Source organism: Acinonyx jubatus, chromosome B4, assembly GCF_027475565.1.
Source record: "Acinonyx jubatus isolate Ajub_Pintada_27869175 chromosome B4, VMU_Ajub_asm_v1.0, whole genome shotgun sequence".
NCBI classification, from domain to species: Eukaryota; Metazoa; Chordata; class Mammalia; order Carnivora; family Felidae; genus Acinonyx; species Acinonyx jubatus.
The window spans coordinates 101,635,030-101,653,158 of NC_069387.1; the positions used below are offsets into that span (position 1 = coordinate 101,635,030).

At 35.8% G+C, this 18,129-nt stretch overlaps 1 protein-coding gene across 1 annotated transcript in view; it reads left to right on the forward strand.

Annotated features, from left to right (window-relative positions):
* PTPRQ (protein tyrosine phosphatase receptor type Q) overlaps window positions 1-18,129 on the forward strand; it is a gene marked incomplete at its 5' end in the record, with an annotated part of 212,348 nt that overhangs the window by 26,676 nt on the left and 167,543 nt on the right. Inside the window, 6 exons of the mRNA XM_053199634.1 lie at window positions 371-543; window positions 9,758-9,935; window positions 11,236-11,397; window positions 11,505-11,684; window positions 12,491-12,598; window positions 12,738-13,019. Of these exons, the coding sequence (XP_053055609.1) occupies window positions 371-543; window positions 9,758-9,935; window positions 11,236-11,397; window positions 11,505-11,684; window positions 12,491-12,598; window positions 12,738-13,019 (1,083 nt within the window). The remainder of the gene's footprint in view (window positions 1-370; window positions 544-9,757; window positions 9,936-11,235; window positions 11,398-11,504; window positions 11,685-12,490; window positions 12,599-12,737; window positions 13,020-18,129) is intronic.

Below are 18,129 nucleotides of genomic sequence, written 5' to 3' on the forward strand. Positions count from 1 at the left end.
ATGTTATTATAATCTTTATAAAGCCGTCAAGGTTTCTACTGTGCATTAATCATCCATAAACAGCTTTCTTTGGGAAGTTATTTTATTAATTAGTATGTTTCAAACAAATATTATGACATTTTAATTTGAGGAAATTGTTCCACATTATCCTATTTTTATACACATTTTGAGAACAAAATGTAGAAATTCAACTTGACCTGTGTCTTTAAAGAATCTTACACGTATTTAATTGTTAATAAATAGTAAATTGTTTTAGTCTATTTTCTAATAGACTTTCTTGTGAATCTTAAATTTTGAGCTAAGAACTTAAGGAATTTTTAAAATTTAATAATATACTTTAAACTGTTTCCCTCTTTATTCATTTTTTTAGTTCCAGGTGCAATATTTGATTTACAAGTTGCAGAAGTAGAAGCTACACAAATAAGAATTACTTGGAAGAGACCACGACAACCAAATGGAATCATTTACCAATACCGAGTCAAAGTGTTAGTTTCAGAAACAGGAGTAATTTTGGAAAATACTTTGCTCACGGGAAAAGATGAGGTATTGCACTTTCACGTCACCTCTTGGTGATCCCTTTCTTTTGGTTCTAGCCCTCATAATTTGGAAAAGTTTCCAGCATTCAAACATAAAATATTTGATAAGCATCATGGTTACAAAGTGAAGTAAATTTGGGCTATGTTGATAGTCTAGCGAGGCCATATTTCCTTTTAGAATATATATTATTAGTTAAATGCTGTTATTCTTTTTCAGCATATAAAATGTTAATTGAGCAATTAAGCAGGACTAAAGGAGCTTCCATAAGTGAATATTATTATGGTAATTCAGTTAACTAATTGTTTAGAAACTCCTGTTACGATTTAAACACTCCTTCCAGGTTATGCTGGCAATTTGGAATGGTTGCCAGTGAAAGGCACAGTAATTTAGCAGTTGTTGTTGACAAACGACTTGTCCTGTTCAGTCATTAGAAGCTAATTTTCTCAGGGGCACCAGAGTGGCTCAGTCAGTTAAGCATCAGACTTCAGGTCATGAACTCACAGTATGTGAGTTCGAGCCCCACGTTGGGCTCTATGCTGACAGCTCGGAGACTGGAGCACACACTCTCTCTCTCTCTCAAATAAATAAATGTAAAAAATTAAAAAAAAAAGAACCAAACAAAGTATGTTTGATTAAAGAAAGTAAGTGACTAAATAAAGGAGATTAAATCATTCATAGACATAAAATAAGAGGACAATGTGTTTGCCACTATTCACAATGGAAGTCTTATCCCCCCCCCCTTTTTTTTTTTTTGGTTAGAAGTACAGGCCTCACTGGTTTCCCTTACCTGTCTTTATTTACCTTACCCAGCCAGCTATTCACCTGTGAGTTTAAGCCTCCAGATTAGTCACATCCAGGTATGGGTACAAAAATAAATGTACTTAGTACCAATGAGTGCAGCAATCACTGGGCCTTGCAGACACTACCTGATGGCTATTCAGCAGTTGGCTTCTACTGTTTTGGTCCAGAATCACTGTTTTTTTCTAGCTATTTTTTCTGTGCTATTATCTTTCCCCATACATATTGTCCACTCTATTTCTAGTCTCAGTCTTCTTCCACTTCTCGTACCTACTTGAAAATTGATGTTACTATGTTCTCAATGCACTCTGGCTGCCCAGGATTTATTGCTCCAAATTATTCACCATCTCCAGCCCAGGATTAAAATTCAATCCTATGTTTACTCCTTTTCTGTGTGCAAAAGATGTGAGTTATACTTTCTTTAATACTCTAGTTGACAACTCAGACGAAGGGCAAAGTTTAAACCTTTGCTCCTGCTAAGATAGTCTTAAATTAGATAGTTAGCTGTTTTGGGACTGGGTGACAGGTCTCCCACTTCTGTTAATGACATCTGTTGAATAGCAGCCACACCTGTTTTTCTCTTGAAGCTAAGACGTTCTAGAAAGGCTTCTTTGTGATTCTGTCTCTGTTGACATAGCTTGTAATCCCTGTGATATACGGAAAAGGACATGAGCTTTGGGGTCATATAAATCTGGGTTTATATCCTAGTCACTTAATGGGCTCCACAGTAGAGAGATTGAGAGCATGGACCTAGGAGACAGAATGCTTGGGTTTAAACCTTTGTTTTGCCATCATGGCTAGTTTAACCTTAGGAAAGTTGGCCTGACCCTTCTGATCTGTACAGTTTATTCTTCTCAAAGATAGAGATTATAAGAGTCCCTATGACAAAGGTATTAATAATTACTTAGTAGGTTAATGTGCATAAAAGAGGTAGAACTATACCTGGCATATGGTAAGTGCTATGCTACATAATTGTGACCTGTTGTGATTACTAACGATGGCATTGAAGCTTTCACCCCGTTTGACATTCATTATTAGCTTCCTTATCCTCTCTCAATAAAAGGAAACATAACACTTCTCCTTATTTCTATGACGGTATCTTTCTTTATTAGATCAGGCCCATTATTGGTATTTTGGCTCTCCCATGTGACTGGTGTTTGGGTTCATCTTTCAGGAAGTTGATGTAGCAGAGGCTCTAAATCCCAACTGACTTGGGTCCTAGTCTTGGCTCTCCCCTTTTCTAACTCTATAACCTTGGACAAGTCAAATTTTGGAGATGTGGTGCCCTCATTTTAAAAGCAGGGCTTATACACCCACCTTACAGGGTGAGAAGTAAAGGAGATAATAGATGCAATCTCTGGTTTAATGTGTTCATTTATTATCCTTTTGTCTCGACCTTGATACAGGATAAGGACTCTCTCCTTTCATTCACTCTGACTTTTCAAAGTATGGCCTCCACACCCTTTCACAGGAATTCTCTTAAATCCCTGAAATCTTGTTAGAACTCACCAGCGACATCTAAGTGTCACATAAGGTGGTTGTATATTTTTAAGTGTCCCCATCTTCCTTGTCTTCTCCAAAATCCATCTTTCTGTCCTCCCAGGCTCCAGCTTTTTACTTTTTTCTCCCTCATGCTTCCTCCACTTTCATATGCTGTAACTTTGTAAAACTTTGGTCTTGTTTAATGAAAAAAAAAATGAAAAAGCTAGTTCTCCTATAATTTTTTAACTCCTTCACTATAAAGGTATTCCAGACAGTTCTGTTTTCAGCCATCTCATTACACATTTTTTTAAAGTTCGTTTATTTATTTTGAGAAAGGGGTGGTGAGGAAGGGCAGAGAGAGACAGAGGGAGAGAGAAAATTCCAAGCAGGCTTTGCGCTGTCAGTGCAGAGCTCCATGTGGGACTTGATCTCATGTGCTGTGAGATCATGAAGTGAGCTGAAATTAAGAGTCAGATGCTCAACCAGCTCAGCCACCCAGGTGTCCCTCATTACACCTTTTGATGATCTCACAGTTTTAATCACAGCTTCCCACCTGCACTAGTCCTTTGCCTTGCTTTCTACTCTGATCTTTCTCTAACACTATATTCATAATTATAGCCATTTCTAGGGAGGTTCTGTCAGAGTTTATCACATCTAAACTCATTTACCCCTCATAAAAACAAAACAAAACAAAAATCCTTTTGGGGATGGTGGCCTGGTTCATGATCAGAAGGAGGAGACAAAGCTGAGGTAAGGAACAGATACTAGACAGAGATCCTGGGACAGTGATGGAGATCTATGAATGTTTTCACAAGACACATAAGAAGAAAGTCTGTCCAGGCAATTAATAGTTTCAGTTATCAAGAACAAGTCCTGGAGAGAGACTAATTTGAAACCTAGATAGCAGACAACTAGGCTTAGGATTCCTTTACCCCTTGGATTACACCACAGATCTCTGACCTGAAGGTCATTGTCTAAGCATTTAGGAGGCCTTTTACATGCCCGATATTTCTCTTTTCAGATCATGGCACCATCCTGCTCTCTGTCATAAAGACTCAAAACCAGGGGACTACCTCTGACTTTGGTTATACTTAGCATTCAATAGTCATTCAATGTTAAACCAGTTATTATTACCTCCAAAGGGTGACCTCCGTGTATCGTATTTCATTACTGTGTCTCCACCCCAGCTCAGGATTGCATACTCTCTTGCCTGGACTGTTGTTACCTTACTACATTAGTTTTCCATTGTTGTATAACAATTTGCCACAAATGTAATTGTTGTGTAACAATTTGCTATAAACTTAAGACAACTAATTTATTTATTATCTCATGGTTTCTGTGGGTCAAAAATCCAAATAGCTTAGATGGATTCTCTACTTAGGGTCTCATAATGCTGCAATCAAGGGCTGATTGTGCTGTGTTCTCATCTGGTGGCTTGACTGGGAAGAAGCCATTTCCAGGCTCATGCAGAGTTTCAGCAGATTTAATTTCCTTGTGACTGCAGAACTGAGGGCCTCAGCTTCTTGTTGGCTCTTTGACTGGAGACTAGACTTAGTTTCAGCTTGTAGAGGTCTCCCACAGTTTTGCCACAAGGACTGTCACAACATGGCCATCTACTTCATTATGCCAGCAAGCAGAATCTATATAGTGTAATATAGTATAATATAATCATGGGAATGCTATCCTCTCACCTTTGCCTTATTCCATTGGTTAGATGAAAATCATCCTTCCCTTGTAACAGGAGGGGATTATACAAATGCATGAATAGCAGGAGGTAGGAATAATAGGGAGACCACCTGAGAGACTGTCCACCACAGTCTCCCAGCCAACTATTTTATATTTCACAAATCTATTAGAATAATCCTTCCAGATTTAAATATATTACTTAAATTAGAGACATAACCAAATAAGACTTGAGAACAGATGGGGAAAGTATATATCTATTTAAGAAATCTAACTCCTCAGTATCATAGCAGAAAGTCAATAGATACTATCTGAAATAATTGAGTCTTAACAGAGCAGTATAAGAATATTATTTAGTGATTGTAGAGGTAAACACCATGTGTATATCATGATGTATATTGTGTATATCATGATGATGAAACTTAAGAAGTATTAACTTATAATCATCTTATGCTAGGCTTCATCTGATCTCATTACCCTTATTGAAATTATTTTTCCAGTGTCCTCTAATGGTTTGTTTGTTTCTTAATAAATAGCAGTTATTGAAACATGCTGAAACATGTATAAGATTTTACTTTCAATATTTAAGTAAATACTTGAAAAATATACTAGAAAATTTAATCTCAGTGTTTGAAGACTTTTATTTAAACTTCCAAATTTATATATGAATCTCATGTATAACATACCTAATAAATCATTGGGAATCCAGCCTCTGCTAAAATATTTGATGAACTCTGATAATAAGGTACTTGCTACCACAGAATCAACTCCTCTTCTATGAACTTTAAAATATTCTTCTTTATGGCCTCTCAGGCATATATTTATTAAGTAATTATACAGTTCCCGGCAGTCTGTTAGGTCAGAAGATAAACAGATGAATAAGAAACTACCCTATTCTTTACCTGGTTTGAGCGGAACTATTTGTCTTCTAATGTTTACCAGGTTGTCCCATGTCTCCTCTCTAGACCCACATGGTAGATTATAGTGACTTTGAGCTTGGAATTTGGAACCAGGGAAATGTGTTTCAATCCTACCTCTGTTGTGACTAGTGTTGTGAACTTGAACAGGTGACTGTAAAATGGAGTTCTTTTTTTTTTTAATTTTTAAAAGTTTTTATTTATTTTTGAGACAGAGAGAGACAGAGCATGAGCAGGGAAGGGGCAGAGAGAGAGGGAGACACAGAATCTGAAGCAAGCCCCAGGCATTGAGCTGTCAGCACAGTGCCCGACACGGGGCTCGAACTCACAGTCTGCAAGATCATGACCTGAGCCGAAGTCGGACGCTTAACCAACTGAGCCACCCAGGCGCCCCTGGAGTTCTTGATACCTATCTCTTTGGGCTATAATGAAGTGATATCACATGGGTGAAACTACTTAGCACTGTATTTGACACATAATACTTTTCAATGTTAGTCTTTGTAGTAGTAACAGCAATATACAATGATTTCATTTTTTATCATTTGAAGATGATGGCCATGCTTTCCCTAAGGATTAACATCCTCAGTTTCTCATCAGCTATGATTTCTAGATCCTTCATATTATTGATTAGTCTCCTGTGTATATTTTCCAGTTTGTCAATGAGTCTCTTAATCAGCTGAACACAGTATTCCATATGTAATTTGATTAGATCCAAATTGAGAAGAACTATTTTCTTCTTTAATGTTCATTTCCCACTTATATCAATGCAAAGAATAAAATTAATTTCTTTGTAAGGCTCATTCCACTTAGACTGAAGTCTGTAAAACCCTAAAGTCATCTCTCCATGGACTAGTCTTAAGTTGAATTTCACACTCAGATCTCATCCTGTACTTGTTCTTCTGGTATAATCCTGGGGCATTTTTTCCCCAAAGACACCATCTTACTGCCTAGTGTTACAAATTTCTAAGAATCATACAGATACATCTTTTCATCTGATGTGTTTCACAATTATATCAATATTTGTCATTCGTGAACCTGAGAAGAAAGCCAGCTGAATGCTTTATCAATTGCTATGGAATGAAGCTGACAGGACTCAAGAGTAGTTTAGGAATGCTTGAGATAAAGTTTACTTTGTTGACCATTAGGAACAGAAACAGAATTAAGCTTTAAGAATTTGTCGCTCAAATAACGTAAAATACCCATTAGATTTCCAAACACATGCTAATTGCAAACTTTTCTTTTTACCACAGCTTAATAACAGATAGCATAAATCATGTTATAGTCTATAATAAAATATAGAAGCATTTCTTAAGAATAAGTCAAACATTTCATTAATTCAATCCAGTAGACTTTTAGTGAGTCAAAATTGATAGATATAATAGAGATTAAAAAAATAAAATCACATTAGCTGTAATGAAGGTTATTACACGTAGAATCAGGTTGGTTTATACAGATGGATTAGGAATTTAACTCCAAAGAACTTCTACTTCTTTCACATAAATTCCAAGGATTCCTGGGTAGCATATGAGAGGCCTTTCATGTTGATGAACTGTGACATTCCCTAACTGTTGTGCTCAACCAGGGGAGATTTTTGCTATCCAGTTGGCAATTCCTGGGGACATTTTTCTTTGTCACAATTGGGGAGATGCTTCCAGTGGGTGGGGACCAAGGATGCAGCTAAACTTCCTACAACAACAAAAAAAATTATTTAACACAGACAGTCAGTAGTGCTGAGGTTCAGAGCCCTGGACTCACTCAATGAGTCTAAAACCTTTCGGAGTTGCAGTGGGCCTCTTTTCCCTTCCATTTCCCACATCTCCACTTCAGACCCTTCTAGTTACTTTCTTAAGTTCTAGTTCTTTCCCATAATTTTTGCCCATAAAATATTTTTTTCATCCTTTGTAAAACCCAATATCAAATGCCTTTTTAAAGAGGCGAAGTGTGAGAAATATTCATGGCATGGCCCTCTCAGTGGTAACTAATAACATTCTGGGTTGTTACAAAACTGATGTTCAAATCATTGCCCTAGTTAGGAAGGGACTTTCCAGAATACCAGAATTTGGGAGAAATTCAGACAGAATTATTGAGGTCAGCTCTTACATTGAAATGGCATTTGTCAACAGAGATGATTAACTTAGCTAATTGATGGGATGCTATGGCTTAACTTTCAATAATTTATCTGACATGGAGTATAAAATATTGGGAGATTGAATGCAAAATTATAGTTCACGGGAAAATTGTTTGTACTACCTCATTGTACCTTCTGTAGTGCTTTGTATACAATAGATTCTCAAAGAGTGACTGATTGATAGTGGAAACAGCTGTGTGGTTCAGGCATAAACTATTGACTGGAATACCAGAGCATCTCTGAATTATGTGTTTGTGATTCATGCCCTTCCTGATTTCCCTGTGGAGGCAGAGCTGAAGTGAGCTGTTGGAAGATAGAAGACCTTTAACTTGTCCAGTACAGAGTTCCCTATCCAGAGTTCTTTATCACAACATTTTTAGAATAGATCCTATAGGTGTCCCCCTGCTTTTCATCACAATATTTTTCTGGCTAAGGATGTAAAAAAATTTAGATAATTTTATTTTATAAATATAATTTGGAGAACTAGCTTTCCTTAGATCTTTTCTCCATTCTTTTATCTCTCAGAAAAGTTATATTTAAATGGCCTGTCTTTGTAGATGATTACACAAACTGCCTAAAAGTTCCTTGCCTTCTTGAGATTTTTCCTGAGCACCTCTTACTTTTTTTAAATACTAAGTATTGATGTTATTTAGGAGTAAAAACCCTGTTTTTGGCTCTAGGATAAAGATACCCCCCCCCCAAAAGTAAGATAATTAACAGACAGTTTACCAAAAGTTATACATAAATAAAACCTTTATATGTATTATAAATTTTGAGGGTACAAGAGCATGGAGTTAGGAAAGAATAAAATAATTTTCTTTTTTTTCAAAATGGGTTTTTGAGGTTAGCTTTGAAGCAGAACTTGAAAGGGAATAGACCAAAAGTGGGTAGTTCTTGCAGTGTTTTCTATTTTTTCAAAATGATTTTATCTTGGAAAATTTTGAACAGATATGAGTAGAGACTGTAGTAACCCCCTATTTGCCCATCACCTGGATTCAGTAATTAACATCCTGCCATTCTTGTGTCAGCCGTTTCCTATTGTTGCTGTTGCTTGGATATATTTTAAGATACATTCCAGACTTCATTTTGTTCCTCCATGCCTAACTAAGAACAAATCTCTAAAAGTCATGGACATTTTGGTTCATACAGTGATTCCATCCCCACAACTATCAGAATTACTAATATATCTTGGTATCATCTAATATCTAGAACATATTCAAATTTCCCTGATTGTCTTCAAAGCCTATGTTGGTATGTATATATACGTATATATGTACTTATGTATATATGTATATATACGAATTAGAATCCAGAGTCTACACAATTCATTTGGTTGTTAAGTTTCTTAAGGCAACAATTACTTCGATTAATGTTTAGTCTTATTTTCAAGGTTGAAAAACTACACAAAATACCTAATTCTATTTGGCCCAAATACCCTTTCCTCAATTAGTTTTGCTGTGTTGGGAAGGTGAAGGGAGAGAGTCACCTTGCTATCCAAATAGAAACTCCTACTGTATTTATCTGTAATGTGCCCTGATATTTTCACTTCAGTGTCTGTTACTTTGGTGAACTTGACATGTGTAAAGTACATTATGGGATCCAGGAGCAATTGCAGGTACTTAAAATATTCATTAGGTCGAGAGCCTTGGATAGGCTGTTTAAAAGCTATTACCATGCAGTTCTGTCCTTGTCTATAACTTCAATTGATTATAGATAAATTACCATTATTGATGTATCAAGCAGGCATGCAGGCCTCTTATACCTCATATACAAATGAGAACACACAGAGAAGCAAAACATATTTTAATAAGGCAGTATGCCTAAAACACTTAGTTTTGAGGGTGGATAGTTTTAAAATAGTCTAGTTATGAAACCTTTGTATGAGGATGTCTAATTTTATAATAAAGTAACTAACTCCAATCAGAAACAAGTATCTCCTTCATTCAAAAATATGGCATTGATCTCTTAAGATAATGGAGTGATGAGAATGTGTCAAAATGATGCAGGAATTTAGTAGCTTTAGAATGAAATCTGGGAATATAATGGAGACAGTAGTCATGGAAATAATATTATCTTTTTGCAAAGTGTGATTCCAAAGTTACTAGTTTTTTTTAACTAAATACTTGAGTGAAGTATTTAAGTGTAGCTTAATAACAGCTATTAAGTGTAGCTGTTACAAATGGTCATTGTAAATGTCTGTCTTTAATTACAGTATATAAATGATCCCATGGCTCCAGAAACTGTGAACATAGTAGAGTCAATGGCAGAATTATTTGAGGGTTCAGCAGAGATATCTTCAGACCTGTATTCGCTTGCTTCAGCTATGTATAACAGTCATCCACATAACTTTCCTGTGAGGAACAGAGCTGAAGACCAGCATTCGACAGTTGGTAGGTACAATTTTTATGTTCGTTGAAGCATTTTCAACGCCCCAGTACTAGCTAGCACAGATATGAACCTTAGCTTAGAGTTCAACCAAATTATTAATGGTTCACGGGCTAGAGTCAGATTTTTTTCTTCTTCAACTGTTGGATAACCTCATGCAGCAAATGGATATGCCACACAGGCAGGAGCTGGCCCCTCCTAACCCATTTGACCTTCCTCCTAGAGAAAGTAGCACCCTAGAGTCTTTGGCCAAGCTGCATAGACAATCAGTTATTACAGTTGCCAAAGCAGGTGTGATGGGGAGGGATTAACATATCTTCAAATCATTTACAGGCCTCACACTCTCTGCAGCTTTTGACTAATAGGTTTTCAAATGTCACTAAAGGTAAATAGGTCAGAAAGTTACAACCTAGTGCATGGGGTGATAAACAGGTGTAGGTGACCCCAATGACGTGGTGATGTCATTAGTATATACACTTGCTTGTCAGGGTCAATGGATCTTACTGTTTCTAAAAGAAGAATGTCATAAATAGCAAATTAAAAATATTTGGTTACACAACACAGATATGAATGACTCTCTGGTCACTGTAAAATGCTAAGTTAGAAGAACATTTTTCTCATTGCCTTTTTTTCTGTTTAGTTGTTGTTTCATTCCAAATTAGAGGTGTTATTTTGTTGATGGAATAATTAGTCAACTATATCACATTACATTAAATATGTGTTTTTTCATTTACTGATCCATTTTTTTCCTGTGCAAAGATGAGCAACACTAAAAATTAAGAAGCCTACAATTTCTGATACAGACGTTTCCTTGAGTACCTTGTTTGGCCTAATTTTTATTTAACATTGTTGGAAGCATATGTTCTTAATAAAAAAAATAGCATTACTTGAAATCCTTATTCAGACATATTTATGTGTCAGTTACCCAAGCATGCTTGCTTTAAAGCTCCATGGGCTTTAATAAAGGTATGGAGATCTTTAAGTCCAAATAAAAGTCTCATTTCTATAACATTCACTTGCTACATAGCATTGGCTTATAACATTTTAATTTGTTATATTATCTAGTCTTTCATTTAATAAAATTCCTAGCTCGTCCCTTTGAGAAGGTTTTGTTTTCTCATTAATCTCATATTCCAGGATGTATTTATTATTAATTATGCATGTTTATTATTTATACGTATTTTTATTATTTCATTTAAAGGAGTACACGAAGAAATTAATGGCGAATGTGAAATCAAGTTTAAGATTTCACTCTGTGAGGAAACATAATTTTGATCATAATTTTTTTAAACTGATTTCAAATAGGAACTGCAAGGAATCTGTATATCACTGACGTTTCTGCTGAGCAGCTGTCTTATGTTATCAGAAGACTTGTACCTTTCACTGAGCACATGATTAGCGTATCTGCTTTCACCATCATGGGAGAAGGACCACCAACGGTTCTTAATGTTAGGACACATGAGCAAGGTAAGAATGTATTTCCTTTGAAATAATTACCTACAAATATTGCTCTTACACATTATAATACTTTTTTTTTCTTTCATTCACATTAATTGTTCATTCTTCTTTACAAGTGCCAAGCTCCATTCAAATTATAAACTATAAAAATATTAGTTCTTCATCTATTTTGTTATATTGGGATCCTCCAGAATATCCCAATGGAAAAATAACTCATTATACAATTTATGCAATGGAACTGGATACAAACAGAGCATTCCAGATGACCACCACAGAAAACAGCTTTCTCATAACAGGTAGAACAATCTTTTTTAAAACATTCCTGTTCTGATGAAAATATGCATCTTTCTGCCTCGAACACTGCTGGACACATGCTGCATCATTTCAGACTTCGTTGTGCTGTGCTGCCGTGGATATCTTGAAAAATACGTGCATGAGTAACGTGATTAGATGGTTTTCTTTATCTATATTTATCTGCAAAGAAATGACATCATCAGGTTACAAGTATCATAGGTATATGTTTAACACAGGGAACTTTAGGGGTGCCTGGGTGGCTTAGTCGGTTAAGCGTCCGACTTCGGCTCAGGTCACGATCTCGGCTCAGCCCGCATCGGGCTCTGTGCTGACAGCTCAGAGCCTGGAGCCTGTTTCAGATTCTGTGTCTCCCTCTCTCTCTGCCCCTCCCCTGTTCATGCTCTGTGTCTGTCTGTCTCAAAAATAAATAAACGTTAAAAAAAATTTTAAACACGGGGAACTTTATATCTGTTACATCGAAATGAAGTGTTACAGCTTGAATGAATGAACTCACCTGAAGGAACTCACCTGACATAGTGTTTGTGCCAAGTCAACACAGTCCTTGCAATGTGCCAAAAATAATTGTTCAGCTTCAGATCATTCTCCTAATATTGAGGAAAGAACTAAAATACCACCAACGTGGAAATACCCTCAAGCCCAAGGAATTTGGGGAGAATGGGATTATAAGGAAACTGACTTGGAGAGCCAGTCTCCCAAATAAATTATTTTCACTAGTCCTATGTCAGATGGCCCTAAAATAAGAATTTTATTTCACAATCTTTGAACAAATTACCTGTTGTCATTATAGGGTTAAAGAAATACACAAAATATAAAATGAGAGTGGCTGCCTCAACCCATGTTGGAGAAAGTTCTTTGTCTGAAGAAAATGACATCTTTGTGAGAACTCCAGAAGATGGTAAGAATTTCAGGTGCAATTTTAATAAAAAGTAACTAGTGGTTTTGCATGCTTACTGACATCTACTGTCTGTCTTTAGTGTCTGAAGCAATAAGCATGAAAGAATACATGTATTTAAAATTTTGTTTTCATCCTCCAGAACCAGAATCGTCACCTCAAGATGTTAAAGTTATTGATGTTACTGCAAGTGAAATAAATTTGAAGTGGTCACCTCCTGAGAAACCTAATGGGGTTATTGTTGCTTATGAAGTGCTCTATAAAAATAGGGATACCTTGTTTATGAAGAACACCTCAACCACAAACATAATTCTAAAGGACTTAAAACCTTACACCCTCTATAACATCTCTGTCAGGTCGTATACCAGATTTGGTCATGGCAATCAGTTGTCTTCTTTCCTCTCTGTAAGGACTTCTGAGACTGGTAAGTTTTTTGTTTGTTATTTAATAATACATAGTAATGAAATAAACATGGCTGACAATTGTCATATTGTTTATATTTTAAATAACGTAAAATTTCCTATTCTTTTTGTATAACCCAGAAATTTATCTGTTTTGTTGTTGTTGTTGTTGTTATTGTTGTTGTTGTTTTCTGGTGAGGTATGGGAAAAGGCTTACTGTGTAAAATTTTAAAGTCTGATTTACATATACAGGAACTCCAAAATAGTACCAGTGAGTTTTTCAAATGAAAGACCTTGAGAAACCAAAGATTCTTTCAATGAACCTGTATATTGGAGTTGAATAACCACATGCTGTCAAATTAGGTAAAAGCAGAGACACACTTATAAGAATAGATTCCTCTGCGCCAATGAGGTATATATATAGAAAGAGATGCAGAGTGGGAGCCAGGAAGCTCATGCCTGGTTAAGCCTTGTCCAGGAGGTAGCATTTGACCTGGATCTTAAAGAGTAGGGTAGAATGGATGTTATCAAAGTCGCTGGGCTGAGGGGAGGGAGTATCCCTTCTAAAGGAAATCATGGAAGCAAGGAATTATGCACTTGTGTTTCAGTTTCAGTGATGTAAATACAAATAGCATATTTGCTATTTTGCCTGATCTTAGCTTATTGTTTATTTTATGTTTAAAATCATATATTGGCTTAGTTTTTTGTTTATTTTATGTTTATAATTGTATAATTGAAGCATCACTCTTAAGCCAACTCTGTAATTTATGCTGAGAATTAATAACTAAATGCAAAGTTACTGTTTTGTTCCTACTTTTAAAAAATTAAATATTTATTGAATACTCATTGAACCATGTAGAATTACTATTCCTATTGGTCATAAATGGCCAAATATCAGCAATTTCACATGGTTCATCCAGATGCTATATGTGCAGCCCCATCTCTAACCTTGAGGATCTAGGTACTAGTAAAGCAACTTATCTTTGACCACGAGCACCTTCTTGAGACTGGTCACTGAAATTAATAAAATGAGATGACACAAAAGAGCCCATAGAGAATGACAATAGTTGTAATTGCAGAAATGAAAGAGTAATGAAAGGAACATTTTATAGCTTTAAGAGTTATCCCTGAAGGTGAAATCTAATTGATGTTAAACTATATGGGCATGTTTCATTGCTTTTATTAAAGATATTGTACCTAAAGTAAGTATTTTTTTAAGAAAAAAAATCTCCTCTTACCTGATCTAGCTTTATAATTTACACTGGGTCAAGGAAAGAAACAAGCATATTTTAGACACCTGCAAAGTGCATTGGGCTCTGCCTTTGGCTTTCATGAAATTTACCTTTTTAATTCTATAATAAAGCATTAAGATATTATTATCTTCATTGCCTAATGAAAAACTGGTCTGAAGGGTTCATCCCTTCAGTAAATATTTGTAATATGCCAAGCCCTACTGGGAATATAGCACTGTAAAGGAAAATGAATTTCTGACCTCCTAAAGTTAAAATTAATTGGTGGATATTTAATTGCTTAAGGTCACCCAGCTGGTAAGTGATGAAGCTGGAATTGGAACCCAAATTCGTCAGACTGGAAAGCCTGTTTCCTTTCACAGTACAATCTGTTTTAGAAGCCATCAATAAAGTTGCTAAATTATAGAATATATCTAGGGTCTCTCTGTTAACTGTTGGCAGTAGTATTTTGCTGCTTGGGCTCTGCATAAGACGAAGAAGGAAAGTAAGTTTCAAAGTTACTGTTATGATATTAAACAATCACTATATGCACAAATGCTTATCAGATACTTCACTACTTAAATGGTCACAGCATCAAGAACATCTTATCTTAATGATTATCTATACAATAATCTTTTGTTGTTGTTTGCTAATTATTACATGCATTCAATCTTTTACTTAGTATTGGAAAATTAATTTAACTTTCATTTTATTATCTGTTGTCTGATCTTAATTCAAAGGCAGGGATAATAAACCTTAAGTGAATGTAAGAATTTAACTTGACATGTAGTTAAAAGTGAGAATATTAGTTTTAGAATGTATCTTAGAAAAATACATAGAACCCTAGATACATAGATGTGGAGACCTAGAAATACTTGAGTGAAATGACTCAAAAATCAGAGTAGATGAGAAGTAATGTTGGGACTTGGAGGTAAGCTTGCTGATCATTTCAACCTCCAGAGTGAGGGAGAAAAATAAAGAAGGAAATAACTTACACCACGGCTCACTAGCTCACCCATTTGGGTGAGTAAAGGGTCATTTTGATACTAGACTCTTCAGAAGCAAAACAGGTCTAATAATAGGGCATAATGTTCAATGTCCACGCTTCTAATCTCTAGCTCTCTGATCTGAGTTAGGATACTCTCGATGTCTTTGCATTCTTCATCTAGATGGAAATGGTGGACAATGAAGTCTACATTAGTGACTTTTTCTGTAGTATGTTTGCTACACCAGTTTTAGCTCTTTTTGCAAAAGAGGAAGCTAAAATTTTGAGTAGTCTCAACGTGTCATTTGAAGCGAGATGTATCAAGAACAACTGTCTATCTGTTACCAAGGCTTCCTATTCTTATTAAATAAATTCTTCCTCTACTGGTATTATAAAAAAAACAAGAACTCTCTTTTCAATATTGTTTCATGAGAAATTGAGGGATGTAGTTAGCAATATGTTAATGCTGCTGGGTAAAAGAAATAAATAATTTATTCACATGCTTCTCTTGATTGGGGAATCAGAGTTTACTAATGCCTAGAAGTAAAATACCCTTGTGTTCAAGCAGAAAAGCTCAATACGTTTGATCTCATGAGTGTTTGTGTATGTGTGTGTGTTAAGTATGTGCAGTTGACAAACAAATGAAATCAATTCATGCTTTTTCACAGAGTTCAATAATCACATAAAGAACTTTAAGTTCTCATACAAATTACCTTTTGAGGTTCTCTGTGTATTCTCTTTCCTTTTTAAGACATAACTTTATACTAAGCCTTTAACAAAATGCCTTGAATATGTCTGATTTGGGGTAATGACCACTAATGGGTAGTAGCTTATATGTTGATCAAAATTTTGTATAGGACTCTATAATGAATAGCATTTAAAAATTTTTCTATATAATATTAAAACTGTATATGCCAAACAACAATTTTTAGGCACACTCCAGGCAACTTCCCACTTCTTCTTTTCGGATCATTGTGAACAAACTTGTTTCTTATTTTTATTTTTTAAATAGATTTAGCTTATTCCAACTGTTTGTAACAATTACTTTTTATTCATGAATTATCTATTTTACACAATACTTCTCCAATTGGACACACTGTGCTAGTTCGGAAAACTCTTAAGTGCATCATTACTCTCCCAAATCAGTAAGTCATCAAGTCTGTCTTCTTTATTTCCCCTGAACCCAGCACTGGTTATCCCCTAAGGATAAATGAATAAAAATGCAAAGGATATCAGCCTGGGGTCAGGGATGCATATTTATATTCTGACTACTGGTGATAGGTGTGCAAATCCAGAGGGACAATTTAGCAAATTCCAATGAGAATTTTTCAAAATCAAAAGTTATACTGAGTTATTAAGTTCAAGCATAGCATTACTAAATCCTTTTTTTTCTTGCAATGAAAGAGCTATTCACTTCAATCTTACTTGTTTTGCTTAGCTGTGAATTTCTCTCTTGTTTTTAAATATGTTTTATGTCCAGTTGAACATATTTATTTATTCCCTGAACAGGTTTTTGTGGTTTCCATATCATATGCATTGTAGATGCAGCAGTGAGTAAGAGAAAAGCCCTACTTTCTTGGAACTTAACATTCTAGAAGTTTCACAGTAAACAAATGCTATATATGACTTTGGTACCAGTGTATTCTAGGAAGAAAAGAAAATCAGGGAAAGAAGAGAGAATTAAGCAGGCTGATTAGTATTGATTAGTAAGCAGGCTATTTGAGGTAGAGGACTGAGGGAAGTCTTGTCTGAAGAAACTGTATTTGCCTGGAGACATTAACAATCTGTAGGAGTAAACTAGATGAGATTAAGGAAGAAAAATGCTTCAGAAGGAGAATAGCAATAGCCTGAAGTTCCTGAAGTAGAAAGATACCGTATGTGGTTGAGGAAGAGCAGAGCCTTTGTTTCTTTGGAGTAATCATAGTTATGCGGAGAGAATTAGCAGATGAGGAGAGAGAACCTGGCAAAGGTGGACTGTGCAGATTTTTGGGTGTCATTCTAAGAGGTTTGGAGTTTAATTGTAATGGGTAGCTATTGAAGAATTATGACAAGAACATGATATGATTTGCAGTTTTGGAAGATCATTCCTGACTATGTTGGATTTGGGAGTGAAGGAAAAAAATCACGCTTAATTACTAGGTGTTTGGTTGGAATATCTGGGTGAATGGTGGTGTTGCAGTATTACTTAGCACAATACCTGCTATTTGTTGTCTCATGGCTTCGAAGAATGAAGAGGTGGACACAAAATGAGCAGCCAGCAAAAGTTTATTAGAGTATAAGATTAGAAAGAAAGAATAGTATGGAAGCTGTCTTTACTGAGAGGAGACATTCGAAAGTGAATGTCCCCGACTATAGGCAAGGGTCCTTGTTTTATAAGGTTCTGGTCACCACCCTCCTGCCCCCACCCTTCCCCCTTGTACCTTCTCAGGCTCCACCCTTATTGGCTTGATAGTTCTAGGTGCTGGGTTGTCCATTCCTGATTGGCTCATTTCCATTGTATGAGGGGGTTAGTCTATGGCTATACCATTCCTTTGGGTCATAGATTTTTACGGTCTACTATTTATTTTTAGTCAGGTCTTTTATCAGATTCCTGAGAGAAACCTGAGGGGTAGTAGGTGGTGTCTGTTACATTCTTAAGAGAAACCTTATGCCCGAGGGGGTTTGCTATGGTAAGGCATTCCCAGCATTGTTCCATTGTATGTGCTTTTCCCCACCCAGGGGCCTCAGGTCCTAATCTTTCCCTTTCTGCCTATTTTATCCTATCTTTCCCTATTATATTGGTACCATTTACTGAGACAGAGAAGCCTGGAGAAAAGGTCAGTTTGGAGGAAATTCAGTTTTGTTTTGATCATGTTTTAAATATCTGAGTACCTGTCATTAAGGCAATTGGATATGTAAGTTTGAAACTCACAGGAAGAA